At 50.3% G+C, this 17,931-nt stretch overlaps 9 protein-coding genes across 9 annotated transcripts; 4 read left to right on the forward strand and 5 right to left on the reverse strand.

Annotated features, from left to right (window-relative positions):
- Nucleotides 1-31: 31 nt before the first annotated feature.
- N7468_006989 (uncharacterized protein) lies at nt 32-1,015 on the reverse strand (the record flags this gene model as incomplete). Its single annotated transcript, XM_058476285.1, has 1 exon — nt 32-1,015. One exon carries the CDS (start codon nt 1,013-1,015, stop codon nt 32-34), a length of 984 nt encoding a protein of 327 aa, XP_058329175.1.
- Nucleotides 1,016-1,122: 107 nt separating this feature from the next.
- N7468_006990 (uncharacterized protein) lies at nt 1,123-1,810 on the reverse strand (the record flags this gene model as incomplete). The annotated part of the gene is made up of 2 exons (XM_058476286.1): nt 1,123-1,628; nt 1,687-1,810. The coding sequence occupies 2 exons, from the start codon at nt 1,808-1,810 to the stop codon at nt 1,123-1,125; spliced, it is 630 nt and encodes a 209-aa protein (XP_058329176.1).
- Nucleotides 1,811-3,428: 1,618 nt separating this feature from the next.
- N7468_006991 (NupC/NupG family nucleoside CNT transporter) lies at nt 3,429-5,449 on the forward strand (the record flags this gene model as incomplete). Its single annotated transcript, XM_058476287.1, has 3 exons — nt 3,429-3,757; nt 3,815-5,111; nt 5,165-5,449. 3 exons carry the CDS (start codon nt 3,429-3,431, stop codon nt 5,447-5,449), a joined length of 1,911 nt encoding a protein of 636 aa, XP_058329177.1.
- A 363-nt stretch (nt 5,450-5,812) lies between these two features.
- Nucleotides 5,813-6,515, reverse strand: N7468_006992 (putative ubiquitin conjugating enzyme (UbcK); the record flags this gene model as incomplete). The annotated part of the gene is made up of 3 exons (XM_058476288.1): nt 5,813-5,915; nt 5,976-6,308; nt 6,409-6,515. The coding sequence occupies 3 exons, from the start codon at nt 6,513-6,515 to the stop codon at nt 5,813-5,815; spliced, it is 543 nt and encodes a 180-aa protein (XP_058329178.1).
- Nucleotides 6,516-7,383: 868 nt separating this feature from the next.
- Nucleotides 7,384-9,046, forward strand: N7468_006993 (uncharacterized protein; the record flags this gene model as incomplete). Its single annotated transcript, XM_058476289.1, has 2 exons — nt 7,384-7,469; nt 7,531-9,046. The coding sequence occupies 2 exons, from the start codon at nt 7,384-7,386 to the stop codon at nt 9,044-9,046; spliced, it is 1,602 nt and encodes a 533-aa protein (XP_058329179.1).
- Nucleotides 9,047-9,602: 556 nt separating this feature from the next.
- N7468_006994 (uncharacterized protein) lies at nt 9,603-11,687 on the forward strand (the record flags this gene model as incomplete). Its single annotated transcript, XM_058476290.1, has 3 exons — nt 9,603-9,645; nt 9,740-10,833; nt 10,899-11,687. 3 exons carry the CDS (start codon nt 9,603-9,605, stop codon nt 11,685-11,687), a joined length of 1,926 nt encoding a protein of 641 aa, XP_058329180.1.
- A 712-nt stretch (nt 11,688-12,399) lies between these two features.
- On the reverse strand, nt 12,400-13,530 carry N7468_006995 (NADP-dependent oxidoreductase domain-containing protein; the record flags this gene model as incomplete). The annotated part of the gene is made up of 4 exons (XM_058476291.1): nt 12,400-12,439; nt 12,492-12,846; nt 12,878-13,032; nt 13,097-13,530. The coding sequence occupies 4 exons, from the start codon at nt 13,528-13,530 to the stop codon at nt 12,400-12,402; spliced, it is 984 nt and encodes a 327-aa protein (XP_058329181.1).
- An 800-nt stretch (nt 13,531-14,330) lies between these two features.
- Nucleotides 14,331-15,839, forward strand: N7468_006996 (3,4-dihydroxy-2-butanone-4-phosphate synthase RIB3; the record flags this gene model as incomplete). The annotated part of the gene is made up of 4 exons (XM_058476292.1): nt 14,331-14,387; nt 14,865-15,018; nt 15,112-15,229; nt 15,314-15,839. 4 exons carry the CDS (start codon nt 14,331-14,333, stop codon nt 15,837-15,839), a joined length of 855 nt encoding a protein of 284 aa, XP_058329182.1.
- A 739-nt stretch (nt 15,840-16,578) lies between these two features.
- Nucleotides 16,579-17,420, reverse strand: N7468_006997 (transcription factor TFIIE subunit TFA2; the record flags this gene model as incomplete). The annotated part of the gene is made up of 2 exons (XM_058476293.1): nt 16,579-16,698; nt 16,749-17,420. 2 exons carry the CDS (start codon nt 17,418-17,420, stop codon nt 16,579-16,581), a joined length of 792 nt encoding a protein of 263 aa, XP_058329183.1.
- Nucleotides 17,421-17,931: the final 511 nt, after the last annotated feature.

Here is a 17,931-nt window from a genome sequence, read left to right on the forward strand (position 1 = left end):
CCACCAGAGAGGGATGCCCAGCTAATCTCGTCTAATCGTTCTCCTCATCAAACTCGGCAAATTCCATCACTACCCATTCACAGAACTTCTCAAATTCAGACCACCATTCCTTTAGTCGCGTAGCCTTCAATCCTTCGCCTAAGATCCCGTCTTTAACATCCTTTTTCCATTGTGCCGTCGACTGGTCTTCAAAGCAGCTCCAGCGGATCGAGTTCTGGACCATCATGGCAAGACCGGCAAGATCCACATTCTGCAACCCCTGTACGGCCTGCCAAAAGTCATGCGTTAGTCCGTTTTGACCGTGGCCAAGAATTCCAGGATCATCGTTGGAAAGCGATACAGCAACCCCGCGGGATAGCAACGCAGGTAGCGGGTGGGACTTGATCGTGCTTGTAAGTCGGAGAATCTCATTCGAGATAGGGCAACATTCAATGAGAATCTGCTTCTCTTTGACCAAATCGATAAGCAAAGGATGCTTGAAAAGCGAGAATCCATGGCCAATTCGCCTTGTTCCAAGGAGAATTGCGTCGAAAAGGTTGTGGTCTGTATCGTCGCCATCTCCTAAGCACTCGCCAGCGTGGAAAAAGAACGGCATATCGACCCCTTCTTCTGCGCATTGCTTTTTAAACCAAAATAGGAGTGGGACAAGGTCAACCAGTGGCCGCCCTGTATCCTCTTGGCCAACTAAGTCGTAGCCGCAGATCAGTTCAGGGAACGACTTCTTTAACTCAATACCTTGCTTCATGCTATCGACAAGATCTATGTTGTCCATGAACCGGAGCCCAGACCAGATAATCCGCGCCCCATGGAAAGATTTTCCTGCCTCGGTCTGCTGGAACCGCGCAACTTCCTCTTCAAATAATGCGCAGAACCCCTCACCAGTCTCTTCGGGTTCATCTTGTCCTTCCAGCGTGAAAGAAAGCCGCGCGATACGGAATTCCACATAGCTGATACCATCTTCCGCAAGCTCGCCCAGCAAGCGGCGAAAACATGTGCGGAAGATCGGTTCATACATTAGAATAGAGTTGATCACGGGGAAGGTGCCTTTGAAGATCTTCCAAATAGCATCGACGCCATGGTGGTGTTGGTAAGAATGCTCTGGCGCAATTATGCAACGCCTCTTCACCCATTCCCGGAATCCGGCTCTCCCCCCTTAGGGAAAGAGGAAGCTGCTGTCTGGAGTGGAATCAGAGCTGCTGGCTCGTAATTATCTTCCCAGAGAGAGGTTGTGACAGGCTCGTTTGGCGAACGAGATGAGAATTGCAACGCAAAAGGAGCACTTCCATAGTCTTCTGGGGTGACCAGGGCTTGAGGCGCGGAAATGTGCATACCCGGAGTATTGAAGGCTTGCTCAATTAAGAAGTCCGGATCATACATGGCATCGAGGTGAGCATGAAGCAAGGATCCCTTGGGCATCTTCGAAACAATTTTCCACAAGTTTGTCTTTTCCATCCGTCCTTTAGCATTGTGAAACATGACCCCCGGGTACAAGATTTCATCGGACTCATGAGCTGTAGCTTCATCCAAACCTTGGGTCCATATTTGCTCCCGCTCGCGAGCGCGAATCTGCGAGACAATACTGCACGCGCGCGCGGCAATAGGGGAGAGCGATTTGCGAAAAGCAGCGTCTTAGGTTCGGTCAATACATTGAATGCCTGCTTCACCATCTCCCACCTCCCAGCTTACCATGACGTCTTTTGTGTTCCTCCTCAATAAGAGCGTTGCGGCCTTTGAGGTACTGCTGGATGAAGGGGTCCTCGAACTGTGGGATACCCTGCTCCAGCTCCCAATCTTTATTGTCGTCTGCCATGTTTGAATTTGTGAAGTGGTCAGCCACTCAGGTTGATGGAAGAGATCCGACGCTTTTGGTGGGCTGGAGAGGGGCTCCCCCACTTTACCGCTTTCAGCCATCGAGGGCCGATCACAGCGCCTGCGGGCCTGGAGGTCTCCAGATATATTCCGCCATGTCGTACTCCTGGATAACGTTACCAATTCTTCTTCTGTGTTCCTTGAGTATCCTCTGGCGAAGTTATGCGAGGCCCGGAATGGTCGCCTCCAACGGCAACCTACAGGGCATTCAGTCCCCTCCACAGGTGTGAGTAAATCGAGTTTTCGTCTTTGCGGCAAACTAGCATTGGCTTCTTAGAGGCATTGACGATCACGTGCTATAGCCAACTATACGTAAGTAACAGAAACAAAGCAGTCACAAGCGCTGGCTAGATCTTTTGAGGGATGCAGAATTCCAAGGCTCCTTTTAAGCGTAAGCTTTGTCACTCGCCCCAGGACATTTCAATCTTGAACCCGTCCATGTATGGTCCAAACTGCCGAACAGGAGACCAACAGAACGAGATAAAGATCAAATTTCTACTAATGAAGATAGTAAGCTGGTATCGCAATAGCGGATAGATAGTGGAAACCCATCTATTATGCAGGCAATCTTCATGCCCTAGAGGCTATCTGGAAGAATGGTGGCAACCCCAAGTCTTAATGTTATCCCTATCGGAATTCCTCCGGGCCACCCCTGCAAGCATGGAACTGAATCCACGTGGATGAAGACAAACCGAAAGAGTGTTACCTATATCAAAAGCGAACTTCATGCATAATATGCTGTACAACCTGGGTCTGATATTCGATATTCTGGAAAAGTCAAAAAAAGAGGCCTGGAAGGGGTGGCGATAGCAACACACGACCAAACCACTGCGCTCCCCACATGCCGTTAAAGTGCGGAGATCCTACCTCAGAGGGATAAGATCGCCAAACCTGTCCTTCCACGAGGGATTCGATGAGCCGTAGTGGCAAGATATGGAATCCGCCAATGCGCTAAGGCCTCGAGATAGCGTTGTGACAGCTCTATCATTCGCCCGGGCGCGGCGTGGTTACATGAGACCCATTCTGGCTTGAGACGGTACGCCCGGCGAACCCGCCAGCCCAAGGCTTCACGATCCTTCATTGGCCCAAATCGCCTTTGCCAGGGAACTTTCATAGCTTTAGCCCCTGTCTGCCTTTATCTTGCATTCGCCCTCCCCCGCACAGAACAGAGAAAGAAGGCTCGGTTGCCGATAAAACAAAAGCTCCCCCAATTATAGACCGCGAAATCCACTCTAATCTTGCCACTAAAAAAATTTCGCGTCTGGGTCCATCGAGTTGCTGGCTCTTGATAACGATAACCGAGAAACCAAATCCTGGCTCCACCTTTTCGCGACGGCCGTTTACCTTTTTTTTTCTTAAAAAACCTTTCCTTTTCTTTTCCTTTAAAGACCTAAAAGTGGTAGTGAGAAATCCTCCTCTGATCGCGCATTTTTGATATACCGTGGCAGCGAGAGGTATGGTCGCGTTATAGACCGAAGGCCAAGGATCAGACCAAGCTTGGGGAAATTTTCGAAAATCACCGACTCTGCCCGCGAAGAAAGATCGTTTCCTCCAACGCAATGGCATCGAATGAGATCCAGCCACAACACCATGCGGACCCTGTCCTAGACCCGCAGAATCAGCACCACCATGCTCACCACCACCATACCAAGTTCGCAGAGCAAGGCCGTGAGGATGAGGTGGTCTATGCCAACGAGAGTTCTTTGGACAAGATTGAGAAAGGAATTCCTGAACCAGTGGCATTGGACCATTCAAACGAAAGCAATAGCCAGGATGAGAAGTACGGGGAGTCTGGAGAGGTACAGCCTGCTGTGCGGGCTTGGTATCGCCGGGCCCTGAAGCACTGGCGTCCAGTTGTGCATGCTGTGATCTGGTTGCTCTTTACCGGGTGAGTTATAATGATGGAGACCACGTTGAAGTTTGCCTCAGACTCATTCGCTCATAGCTGGTGGATTGCCGGTTTGATCTTGCATCGTTACGATCTGGGGTGGTTGATTCCTTTCCTCCTCTACCTGGCTATTACCCTCCGGATCATCTTCTTCTACGTGCCGTATACTATAATTACCAAGCCAATGGCATGGGTATGGACACGCACGGCGCATCCAATCGTCAACATGATTCCTGAGAAGCTCAGGACACCGCTTGCAGCTTGTGTTTGCATTGCAGTCTTTCTTATTGGCGCATTTGCTTCGCCTACTTCTCCATCTAATAACCGCGCAGACCGTGCTGTTAGTCTGTTCGGGCTGGTGGTTATCTTATTCGTTCTATGGGCTTCGTCGAGGGATCACAAGAAGATCCGATGGCATACAGTTATCGTTGGTATGCTGACCCAATTCATCATTGCTCTTTTCGTGCTTCGAAGTGGAGCTGGTTATGATATCTTTAACTTCGTCGCCAAGCTGGCTCGTGAGCTGCTTGGATTCGCAGCGGATGGTGTCGAGTTCTTGACCGCCGAGGCTTTCTACGACTTGGATATCACTGTGAAAGACAACACTGGAGCGACTAGGCTCCTCACGCCGGGCAAATGGTTCCTTGTCAGCACCATACCTGCTATTATCTTCTTTGTCTCTTTCGTCCAGCTGCTGTACCATTTCAACATCCTGCAATGGTTCCTCGGAAAGTTTGCGGTGTTCTTCTTCTGGACGCTGCGTGTCTCTGGTGCCGAAGCCGTTGTAGCAGCTGCATCTCCTTTCATTGGACAGGGAGAGTCGGCCATGCTCGTCCGCCCTTTTGTGCCCCATCTCACCATGGCTGAAATCCATCAGATCATGACATCTGGCTTTGCGACAATCTCTGGTAGTGTTTTGATTGCCTACATTTCCATGGGTGTAAACTCGCAGGCCCTGGTATCCTCGTGTGTCATGAGTATTCCTGCGTCACTGGCGTGCTCGAAGCTGCGCTGGCCTGAACATGAAGAGACATTGACCGCCGGTCGAGTCGTCATTCCCGAGAATGATGAACACCGCGCTGCTAATGCCCTGCACGCCTTTGCCAACGGTGCTTGGTTGGGTCTTAAGATCGGTGCTACCATTGCTGCCACTCTGCTCTGTATCATTTCATTAATTGGCCTTGCCGACGGTCTCCTCACTTGGTGGGGACGATACCTCAACATCAACGACCCTCCATTAACCTTGGAATTGATCCTTGGATACATTTGCTACCCACTTGCCTTCTTGCTTGGTGTTTCCCGCGACGGAGATTTGCTCAAGGTCGCCCAGCTGATTGGTCTGAAGATCATTTCCGTGAGTCTCGGCATCTCTCTCTAGGATACTTTTGATACTAATGATCTATTTAGAACGAGTTCACTGCTTTCAGTGCCCTTCAAAATGATGCTGCTTACGCCGACCTTTCGGACCGTTCGCGGCTGATTGTCACATACGCGCTTTGTGGATTCGCCAACCTCGGCTCGTTGGGAAACCAAATCGGTATGCTTTCGCAGATCTCGCCAGGACGAAGTGGTGATGTGTCTCGTGTTGCCTTCAGCGCAATGGTCACCGGGGCTCTGAGCACCTTCACCAGTGCTACTATCGCCGGTATGCTCATCACGGATGAAAAAGCGTACTTTGGTACATCCAGTTAGAACTTTACCGTAGGGCATGTCCGCGATATCTAAATACTACAGCCATTTTAATCAAGCTTCTACACCATGTTGCCCATTGCAGCATAGATGAGCGGAGTATCTTAAAAGGTGGGAGTCAATCTTGCCAACGAAGATGGACGCAAAGGCTGGGCACGCCTGAGGCCACACGCGCCTGTACTTGATGCATGGGATAAAGATAACTAGACAAGTAAAAAGCAGAAACCACAGATGACCATAAACTCCAACCGTAATGAACCGGTCCTGTATACATTTGTTCTCCGCCTCCCCGATCATCAAAACAAGGGGACCACCGGAGGGCTGACCGACGGCAATGCGCAACCCAAAGACACCAAATCAAGGCATCTACTCGTCGTCAAGGTCGCGATGGCGTGCCAAGACGTGACGCTTAAATTCTTCCTGGTTGGAATCCCAGAGTTCGGCAGCTTGGGCGTTCAGAGGGCTCGCACTGTGTTGAAGGTCAGGCTCTGTGTTAATTTGTTTTCATTGCCATCAAATGGCTACTTACTTGTTTGGCTCTCCCAAAAGACTTTGAAGGCTCAGCAGCACACTCTGTACGTTGTATACAGCACTCCATTTGTCCTTGAGAATATCCAAGCAAATGCGGCCGGAGAAGTCGACGTTCGGGTGGTAAATAGGAGTCTTGAAGAGGACGGTTGGAGGAGAGTAAGGGTAGTTGTTGGGGAAGGCGAAAGAGAGCTTCATAGTAAGACCCTCGTAAGGCGTCTCGGTCGGGCCAGTAATGGTCGCGGTCCACGAGAGCAAATTGCCATCGGCGTCGGGGAAGGCGGAGATGCCGGGTGAAGGGGAAAGCATGAGCTGCATCAACTCAGCCTGCAAGCTACATCACCAGAAAGCAAACAAATCAGCCTGATGTTGTTTCGCAATGCGTTGGAGATATGAAGGGCCTGGTGAAGCGTACAGACGCCGGGCTCACGTACCGTTTGGTGACGCTCTGCGTGTCATTGCGAGGCGCCGAGGAGTTCAGCTTGGACTCCCCCACGGCGTCGGGGGCTGAGTTCTGGGTATCTTCCATGGTGTAATCCATCGCGAAGGTCGATTCTGAGATCCGAAAAGACGATCTTGAAGTGTGTGGAATCCCGGGCGTGTCCGGTATGCAAGTCACTGTAGTACGAGGGTTGCTGTCTGGAATGTCGCCGGATCCGGAATCACAGGGCCCACCTCGACCCAGAATTCAGGGGGAAACGAGGAAGGGATAACGAAAGGGAATAATGTTCCGCTAAGAAGACAATAGACAATAGTGGTGAAGTGGGAGAAGCATGAGACGAAAAAGAGGGAAAACGGATGGCGCCAACTCAGGCAATTAAACCTTTTGTTTACTGCGGGCCCCAGCAACCACCGCCCCGCTGCAATACACGAAGCACATATACTTCCATACAGTGGAAAGTTGGGGGAGCTCTTTAAATTTTAGGGCACAAAATGATCTAAAAACCCCTTATACTCTCTCTAAAAAGCTACAATTTGAAGACATCTGATCGTGGCATGGGATCGAACCCCCCCCCTCTCCCATTGAACAGCCCAGTGGGCCACTTGGGACATCCTGCGGGTCATGCAAGCAAGAACCTTGTGGATACGCAATATCCAGTCCTAGATCAAGCCTCAAGATCTCTGTAGATGTCGAATATTATCATGCATTTTACACAGACGCCAATGCTCTATTTCCCACCGATGCTTCTATCGGTTCGTCATTAGGCAGACGATAAACACATTACCCGAACAGGAATTCTAAGTGGCACTTTGGCCCGCGCGTCCCACCACCGCGTCTTGTCGCCCTTACAGATCTCATCTTCAACCTCCCCGCGGCTCTCAGTCACCTGCTCTCTTTGCCCGGGGATGCTTTGAGAGCTCAACCTACCATTCATCTCGAGTACCGGCCACACACATCAGAGCCTATAATGCAACACTCACAACTAGCCCCGCTTCCGAACGATGTGCCCTTCCGCATTGTCTCGAAAACGATCGGGCAAGGTGCATACGCCTGGTTGGTCAGACCTTCATTTCAGCCTCGTGATAGTGATTTTGACCCATGGCCTTCTCTTTAGTATCAAGAAAGCCTGCCCTCTAGACTCGGACAACCCCGTTTTTGCCGTCAAATACATCCACAAAGAATACGCTGCCAAGCATGGCAAAATTAGCGCGCGTCAATTACAGCTGGAAGTGACCGTCCACAAGCACGTTACAGGCCATAATAACATCATCAGCTTTTATCAAACTGGCGAGGATCATATCTGGAGGTGGATTGCCATGGAGTTGGCCGAGGGTGGTGACCTCTTCGACAAAATCGAGGCTGACGAGGGAGTGGGTGAGGATATTGCTCACGTTTATTTCTCCCAGCTCGTCAGCGCGGTGAGCTACATGCACTCGAAGGGCGTCGGACACCGGGACATCAAGCCTGAGAACATGCTTTTGACAGCGGATGGCAATCTCAAAATTGCAGATTTTGGACTCGCTGCGCTGTTTGAATACAAGGGCACACGGAAGCTGTCCTCCACCTTCTGCGGGAGTCCGCCATATATTGCCCCCGAAGTCATTACGTGTAGCTCTCGCGGCTCAAATAAGGGCTCCGGCTATCACCCGGACTTGGTGGATATCTGGTCGTGCGGAATTGTTCTCTTTGTCCTATTGGCGGGTAATACGCCTTGGGACAGTCCAACTGACGATAGTTATGAATTCCATGAGTACATTGCTACAAATGCGCGAACCACCGATGAATTATGGCAGAAATTACCACCATCAACCCTTTCACTACTACGGGGCATGTTGACGGTGGATCCCAAAGACCGTTTCTCCATGGAAGACGTACGAAGGCATCCATGGTACACTAGATCGAACAAGTTCCTTTCGCCTGATGGCAAGTTACGAGACCCGATCAACCTCGCGACTTCTATGTTTGAGTCACTGCACATTGACTTCAGTCAAGACCCACTTTCCCAACAGCGAAAGAAGCCCAGTCGAAGCTTTGATGCAATGGACATGGACGTGGATATGGATAACGGCGGAGGGCTCTCATCCACGCAGCCAGAGATGCCAGCTGGTGATGTTGTGATGGACTGGGACACTCCAGATCTGGCATCCAAGTTTTCCTCGACGCAGCCAACAGGCAAGGCATTCAATTCTCAAGATGCTGCCTTGGCCAATCATCTCGAAGAGGAGCCTTCCATGTCTCAGTTCTCTCAGCAGCCTTCTGTTCCTATCAGTAGAACTCAAAATGCCCAGAGGTTCCAGGACATCATCCCGTCCCGTTCGTTGACTCGCTTCTTCTCTGCCTGGGAACTTAAGCTTCTAGTGCCGTTGATCTGTGAAGGTCTACATCGCCTTGGAGTCCCCGTCCCCAATGTGCCGACTGTCGTCGCCGGTGATACCTCCGCTATGATCCGTGTCATTGCAAAAGACGGTAGAATGTGCCCGCTCCAAGGGAAAGTCCTTATCGAGTGCGTGTCTGAGGGTCTCTTTGAAGTCGAATTTGTGAAAGTGAAAGGCGATCCATTAGAATGGCGGCGATTTTTCAAGAAGATGACAATCCTTTGCAAAGATGCTGTCTTCAAGCCTGACGAATGAGCACACTTTTGCTTGTTTGTCGCCCGTATGATCCTTGCCGCCAGTGGGCTTTGATTTACAATTGTTACATCTATGACCCGCGACGTCGAGCGAATTAGCCGCAAAAGGCTTACTTCATGATGGATCCCAGATCATGTTAAACCGGGATATATGTTTTATGTCGTATTCTCTTTGTGTAAATACCTATTCTTACGAACAATCTAATCTACATCGCCTCTAGGTAAGGGGACCTGAGGGTTGTTTTGATCAATAGAAGCGAGCTTGATCTCCGGGTTCCGGACTCAAGTAACACGGTTGCCCATCTTCCGATTCTTCCCATTTCCTTCTCAGGCCAGTGAGAGTTATTCATCCACAACACTGGGGGGCTCCTGGGGGCCAGAACTCAATTGTTTCTCCCCTATACGGCCGTAAGCCACGTGACATTGTAAGCGTAGATCGCGGGGGAAAGAGGCTTCTGGAAACTCATCTTGCTAAAGCAGACAATTCCAACTCCGCGTGTGATTTTATTAGTACCTTCATATCTGCCCCAGATGGGCGGAGCACAAATATTTTCCTCATGGATAAGCTTCCGGTAGAAATCCTGAACAAAATCTTCGACCGTAAGAGCCGCCTCGCCCCGAGAATCTCCCCCGCACCCATCCCCAATCTTCACGAATTCCAAACAAAAACGACCGCTGACGGCTTCTCGACAAGTTCTCACACCCCGTGAGAAGGTACAACTCCAGATTGTCTCAAAGAGGTTCTTTGATCTTGCCAGGGATAACAATGCGTGGAAAATACACTGTTATGAAGAGTCGTGGGCTTTCCTCCAAGCCCGCCGTGGGGCTGAGAGAACAACCGAGAGTCTGCTCAACCCCACCGCCACCTTGAGCACGCTGGGACAGAATTCCCTTCGAGACCTTATCCAACCCCGGGCACCGGAATTGGACCCCGGATCATCCGATGCACATGGGCTATCGCTGAGCGAAAAGGCCAGAGCAGCATCAGACTGGGACTCTTCGTTCGAGGGAGAACATGTGGACTGGTACTCGGAATATATTGCCCGCCATGGTCCTATGTCTTTGTCGTGGGTCCAGCAGCCTACGTTTGCGGAAGAAGGTAGTCAGTTATGCCAACAGCATGAGATTAAGGGCATGGGCTTGCTAAAGGACTGGGGCCTTGACCGACAAAACAAAATCATCGCTCCTCTTGAAGATGGAAGCGTCTGCGTTTGGGACCTCAATCATTCACATTCTTCCCAGTCGCCCTCTACAAAAGGAAAAATACTTAAAAAGAGTGATCCAGGAATCCTCATGGCTACTCCTAGACGAGGCAGCCAGCCCTCCAAAGCACCATTAGAGTTCGTCAACCTTGGCGAAGGCGTGAGTGTAGATTCATTCCAAAAAAGAGCATACCTGGCCGTTGGGAACGTTCTCAATGAAGTCGACTTGGAGACTCTGAGTGTCATTTCACAACAGCGATTTCCATGGTCAATTTTCGCCCTTTCACAAGAGACTGATTACTCGGTACCGTTAACCTTAGCCACAACTCTCAGTCTGCAAATATATGACGCCCGATTATCATCGGTGGAAGAAGAGCTGGCAATTAATGAGCAATGTGAAAAGAACTCTGCGTCTCTTATTCCTGACCGGGATATCTTTCTTCATCCAGACTCGCCCGTACTACGCTTCCAGTCAAATGGCCAGCCACCACAACGGATTCGCAGCCTAGTTCCGAGGGACGACACTAATTATGCACCCCTTTTCCAACCCGGTCCTCTGTCGATACTCCACCCACCCGCACCACATGTAAATACAATCATTGTTGCCGGTCGCTGGCCGAGCTTGCTTCTTTATGATAGGCGCCAAGTTAGCCGTCTGAAAAGTACTGTGCACTCCGGCGGTCGACTTTGTGCACTCACATCTGCCCGGCGCCTCGATTCCCCGTATTCTCGGACGCTGAGTACCCCGCGACTCATACGATCGCTGCCTGTGGCGAGTACAATGGTAGAGGTTCGCTAGAGCTCTACAGCCTCGACTCTTCAACGCCTACCACCTCTGCCGATTTGTCCGAACAATCCTCCAGCATGACAACCATTTACAAAAACCGGCAGAGCGCAGCCAGTTCCAAGCTTCTCTCTGTTACATCACACGGCAATCGTCTCGTGTACTCGGATTCCGAGGGTAACATCAAGTGGGTTGAGCGTGACGGGCGCTCCGAAGTACGTCGGTGGAACATCAATACTTCGCAGCCGCAAATACCCTTTTACCGGCGCAGTCGGCCATCAAGCTCAGATAAATCTGGCCAAGAAGAGCAAAGGCCTCGCGGCCTCTGGGCAAGTTTAGACTCCGAGCAGACTGGCAGTGAGGTTGCGCGGAAGATCCTTCCAACAGGGGGGAATCTTACCGGCGACGAGCTGCTCGTGTGGACCGGAGAGCGCATCGGGCGTATGAAGTTTTCGATCCCGGCTGACTTAGAGGGTGTAGAAGACGAAGATGAATGGTTCATGCATGCTGAGGTTGATGAAGAGACCCGGGAGGCTATGCGAAATAAGCACCGAGATGAATGGGAAAATGAGCGTAGATACGAAGCCACTATGAGACTTGCGCTTGAAAGACAGGCTGATGAGGTCCGCTGGATGGCGACCGAGGGCATGAGCTGAATGGTATTTTCAGTTCGCGGCTTATGGAAACAAATTGTTAACGTATTGGAATGTACACATAGATCATAAAGTTCTCTCTATAGCAAGCATTGAACACACGAGATTGAGACTGAGTCGTATGCGCTAGGATCTCTGATATGAACCTTTCCACTCGATGTTAACCCGCTGCTGCCAGTGCGCACGTTTACCTTGATCCCAAGTAATACCAAGCATTCTTTGCTATCACGCAGGTCGTGCATTTGAAAAACGCTAGTAAAATTAGACTCGGGGTCGATGCCTGCGGAGTAATCGAATTCGAGTTTTGGGTTGACACCGTGGGAAAGTGCAGGGGCAACTAAGGACGACTGGGAAGAAGCTTTGGCCTACGAAGTACAGAACCTCCATGCTACTAGTGTTACTATAGGGTCGGACGTACTTCGATCTTTCGTTATCAGATCGCTTGAATTGGCACTAAATCAATTGAGAAAGTAGAAAAAAACTAAGCACATAATACTAGCAACTGGTAAAAAGGATTGTCCTCCCTAAACACCTTCTCTGGCGTCCTTCGAAGCATTCACGGACGCAAGCTGACGGCGGGTTTCCCAGCTTCCTGTGACTCTCTGAGGGGCACTGGCACATCCAGATATACCACTGAGATAACACTAAGTATGAATATGAACTAGATCATTTTGGCCTTTTCGAGGCTTGCTTAGTTCACGCTCAAACTCACGTTTCAAAGAGGTGGAGTGTCACCCAATGTAGATTCTTCGAAACTGTGCGGGATATTAGCATCATATGCGGCACAGAACCAGAAAAAGCACTTACCCATCCATATAGCGATTGCCGGGGACAGTCGATTTATCCACTAGAATTCGAAGAGTGCGGATTTCATCATCGGTCAGAATGAGAGAAGAAGCACTGGCGTTTTCGTCCATCCGCTGCACAGATGTAGTGCCGGGGATGGGGATGATATCTGGCCCTTGGGCGAGGACCCAAGCAAGGGAGACCTTTGCAGGGGTTGTCTGGTGGGCGTTTGCTACATCCTCAAACCCTCGAACCAACTCCAGTATTTTGGGAAAGTTTCCAGCGGAATACTTGGGAAGTTTTTTGCGGAAGTCATTGTCCGGGATATCAGCGGCGGATTTGAATTTGCCGGCTAGAAGCCCACGGCCGATGGGGACTATATGCCACGATTCCGATACCTAGCTCACGGCAGGTGTTCAAGAGATCAACTTTGGGAGACTCAATGTCTGTGGCGAAGGGGCTATATTCGATTTGTAGGGCCGTGATCGGATGGACTGCGTGGGCACGACGCAGGGTGGCAGCAGAAACCTCAGAGATACCCAGATATCGGATCTTGCCTTCACTTTAGAATCAAACGGTTGTTAATAGTGTGTTAGGTATGTTTTCGGCCTCGGGTATTCTCGTACTTCTTCAATGCAACCATGGCTTCAATGGTCTTTTCAACGGGCGTGATACCATCGACGCGGTGACAAAAGTAGAGATCAATTTTATCCACTCCTAGTCTTTGAAGGCTCTTCTCGCATGCCGCCCTCACATATTCTGGAGAAGAGTCGACGCTCACGCCGTTAGGCCCGCGAATAAAGCCGAACTTCGTTGCAAGGAAGATATCTTCACGTTTCCCAGATCTGTGAAACCATTCGCCAACAACATCTTCACAGTCACCATAGGCGTCTGCAGTATCCCAGAATCGTTGGCGAGAAGAGTGCGCGTGCTCCAAGAAAGCGAGTCTCTCTTCTTTTGGCCCCGGGTCACCGTAAAGCCCCCCAATGCTCATTAGACCGAGGCCAATAGCTGGCAGAGTTGGGCCATTAACACCAAGAGTTCGGGTGGGGCGACTCATTGTCAAATGATTAAATCTTTGAGGTTTCAGGCACTTGCGAAGGTATTTAGCTCAGAATTGGTGTCGACATTTTCAAGGTCTAAGTCCTTTTATAACAACACCACTCTCTAGAGATGACTAACTGCTGTCCCAGGTTCCGAGGTCATTCCCACCATCTACCCGCATTGATACTGACAGATCGGAGCTCTAGGAGGCTATTCGGGGACTTCCAAAGCAAACTCAATGAGGGTGTAGAGTACTCATGATTACGAAATAAATCCGGTCATATCGCCGTTCTAATATGGAGCGGGATTAATTTCGGGAATATTTATCTAGCTCCGCACAGCTATGACACACAGTACATGCAGAAAGTGTTGGAGTAATAAGCATCTGCCCAACAACTGGAATTCTACAGAGCTTATAAGTCGCATGAGGAGAATACTTGAAGCTGAGGTTCCTGCTAGTATGACCTGAATATGAATCTAGCTACAACCGAGGTCCATATGGGTTGGACTACATTTAATATATATAGGCTTGATCAGGATTTAATACCCATGATAGTCAATTGCTTCGTACCCGGAACAGAGAACTAGAATTTTCGAGGACAAATAGAATATCAGAACGTAGAGGGAGATACCAAGCTAAGCCCGTTCCTATGCCGGTGATGTCAACCAAACTCGGTGATAAGCGGCTTAAGACTATCAACGGCGACTTCAGGCACCCTACCCCAACATCATGTGACATTGTACTGTGATTGACGGTGCCTTGCGGGATAGTTGAACAGAAGATGAGCATAATATCTGCCGCATTTGCAAGAGAGAATGATCGCTGCTAAAAGCACCGGGGCATTGCTCTTGATGGGCGGCACCCGCGCAAGCGTACGTATTCCTTGATGGATGCGGAGTGAGCGTGTAGTTTGAAAGCTTCCTAGTATGTAGCCCTCTCCTGGATCAGCATCGCCGTGCCCATTTGCCGTTGGACCTCTCGAAACACTTGGGGAGAATAAGTGAAATGAGCATGGATGCCGAGCTAAGTGCGGGGTTCTGCCATTCCAAGAGACCTTCTCAGATTGCTCAGATCTCCAAAGAATCTACATTCAAGAACATGCAGGATCCATGGAAATGATCATGGACATTATTGCCTAGGAAGGAGACATGGTTGTGCCTCTTCCCCGGACATGCACCCTAAGGTGGACCCGCTTTGAAGGCCACATCGGATGCCTCGGTGGCTCACCGGCCCCGCGCATCATTTATCACGAGCATTTCTAATGCACCTGTCAGCCGTTACGAACATCTTTTCTGCACTACTGGTCTTGGTTTTCTGGAACATACCTACAACCTGCGCCCTTATTCAAGTCCTCAGGATTCCTCCCTCTCAAAGTTCTTAATACTGCAATTGCGCATCGAGGGGCATTGATCTCGCCGCCACCACATCTCTCTCCGCACAATGCCATCCCCGCAAACCCAGTCCACGAATTTGACTCGATCGAGGATACCATTGCTGCATTCAGTGAGTCATTTCTGCCTGATAACTGCCATGTCCAGGCTTGCCATCGCCACCGCAACAGTCGCAAGTGCTAGAACTAATCATGACTCATTACAGAGAATGGCGAATTCATCATTGTCCTTGATTCGTATGACCGCGAGAACGAAGGCGACCTCATAATCGCCGCCGAGTCAGTTACGGCTGCTCAAATGGCCTTTCTAGTGCGCCATTCAAGGTAGGCGCGCCAGTCCATCCGCGAGCGACATCGCAGATGCGCCAAGCTAGCATAGAAAAAAGCTAATCGTCGCGACTCTATTAGCGGTTTAATATGCGCGCCCATCACCCCAGATCTAGCTACTCGCCTTGCCCTCCCCCAGATGGTAACCGAAAACGCCGACCCAAAAGGCACTGCCTACACCGTCTCAATCGATTCGGCCGACGAGTCTGTAACAACCGGAATCTCCGCACAAGACCGCGCCCTCGCTTGCCGCACCCTCGCCTCTCCAGATGCTAAAGTCGAGTCCTTCCGCCGCCCCGGCCATGTCATCCCCCTGCGCGCGCGCCCTGGTGGGGTGCGCGAACGTCAGGGTCACACCGAAGCTGCAGTTGAGTTCTGCCGGCTCGCTGGCAAACCCCCGGTGGGCGTGATCGCGGAATTAGTTGAGCCTGGCGAAGTTGTGGAGGGTATCCCTGAGATTCGAGGAAATAATGACATGATGCGCCGAGATAGCTGTCTCGCTTTTGGCAAACGATGGGGCATTAAAGTCTGCACCATTGAGGACTTGGTTGATTACGTGCATAAGATTGAGGGAACTACCCCATCTGCGACGAATGGACACCATTAAGTGTTTTCTTTCTACTCTACGACTTTTGCTTCGCATGTTGGATTTTCTTTGCTGTACACCTCTATACGTCTTGTCCATGGGTATTCTTTATAGATGAATCAACTGAAAAGCACATAGACTTCTAGTCCCAGTCAAGGATGATCAGATTAAGCTACCGTAGTAGCCACAACTCCGGCTCGGAGGTTCGAAGCCACGGATCCTTCCAGCGAAGCGCTCGCTCGAACATGCTACCATGCTTGGTTATCTCAACAGGGCCATATTTTCAGAACAGCACTGTCCTTTAGCACTTCCATTTTAGGATTACTCTTGCAAAGGTAGAGACGAAAGGACAAATAATACGTCGACGTGAGGCTTATGTTTCAAGCACGCTTTCAGGGTGGATCTCACCAAGGAATTCTCCACATTATTGGAAACTTTGCTGCAGGTAGATCATGATGACATTAAAGTTGTGAAGCTTTCGATTGAAAATTTCGAATTCTTGGTAGCTTGCAGATAAGTATGGCTGGAATGTTCTATATTTGGGTATCTATCGTTTTGGTAAAAAATACAGTGGCAGACCCTCTCGTTCAAAAAAGGGGTTGGGTGTTTGAGGTGCGCTGAGATGTAAGGCAACATCGTGAGAGTGCACTAAAATGGAATCAAAAAGAACAAAGAAAGTTAAAAAAAAAAAAGGACAAACGCCAGTGCGATGCAGCATGTCAGGTCTCCATGTCGAGCCCCAGACCAAAAGGAGCCTCTTTCACCGCTTGAGATGAGAGTAGTCTCGCAAGATACCTTGCATATGGGTGTTTGTGGTCTTTCCGCTACGTCGAGGTTTTTTGGTCTTCTTCTGTTCCACCTTTGGTCGGGGTTTGACAACCTTGTTTTTGTTTGTAGGGTGATGCCGGCCTTTTCGAGGGCTTCCTTTACAGCCTGTGCATCCGGAACTTTGATCTTCTCCCAGATTTGCTTGAACTCATCGTCGAAGTGCAAGATAAGTGACGGGTCGTTCGCCCAAACCATCTTAGCATGGTCGTCCTTCCTGTTACGAGTCACCAGCAGCTTCCCTTCACTCTCTAGCTTATTGATAGCATCTTCGACGTTCGGCCAGCCCTCCCTGAGCTCTCGGACGCTCATACCAGCAGCCGTAGTTTGAGCCTGGAGTTTCTGGAGGAGTTGTTCTGGGGTTCGGATATTGTGAGGAGGCTGGAAGCGGAAGGTGCCCTCGCCGTTAGCCCCAGCGGGGTCGAAGTCGACTTTTTCGTGTCGCTGCAAGATTCGGCGAAGCGCTTGGACGTAACCCTGGTCATGTGCACGGTGCTGGAGGGACAAGTACGAGATAATATCTCCGAATGTGAGGGGAACATCCTTGGTTTTCATATGCTCAATCGCAAAGAGGACTTGAGTCATGATATCCTTTCCGGTACCTGTGTTCGCCGGCTGGGAGTAGACAATGTCGGCATCGTGTCGCTTCTTCTTTACATCAGCAGATGGTGTAGGTGCGGATGAAGGCGCCTGAGAAGTGCTAGCTGAGGGGGGCCTGATTATTCGCCATCCGTCTCTGCTGAGGAAGGCGGTTTGCCGATTCCATGACGCTTGCATTGAAGCTTTTCAGCTGATTCTGGAGATACGACATGTCCGCGGTGGTCTTCGAAAAAGAAGCAGATGGTGGGAAATGGGAAATGCAAAGGAACTGCTGTTCGACACCGGCGGTGCAGCTTAATCAAATTTGGCCACGCAGGTAGTGTCAACCATAGGTAAGACGAAGTAGTGAGCAGACTAGATGACGGTGGATTGTACAAGTGGTCCGAATAAATTCTAAGGCAGAAATCAGACTCTTTGCTCGGTCGAGGCTGAGCGCGACAAAGAGATGGAATTCAAGAGACCGGTGAATGAGGCTGCAAACGCGGACCGGGGTGATCGGCGACGGCACGTGATTTTGAGGTGAATGCCCAAAGCAGCAAGCGCGGAAACTCCCTGCGCCATTCGCTTTGCTTTCTCAACTGTCTTTTCTTCCACCCCGGTCGTTGTCACTAGCTAGCCACGGGCTTCACGCATCAGGTCTTTGTACCCGCCCTCTAGCTTTGACCTTTCATTCTTTTCTGTTTCCTCA

Source organism: Penicillium chermesinum (genome assembly GCF_028974085.1).
Source record: "Penicillium chermesinum strain IBT 19713 chromosome Unknown utg000005l:1.0-4115287.0:1.0-4118363.0, whole genome shotgun sequence".
NCBI lineage: Eukaryota > Fungi > Ascomycota > Eurotiomycetes > Eurotiales > Aspergillaceae > Penicillium > Penicillium chermesinum.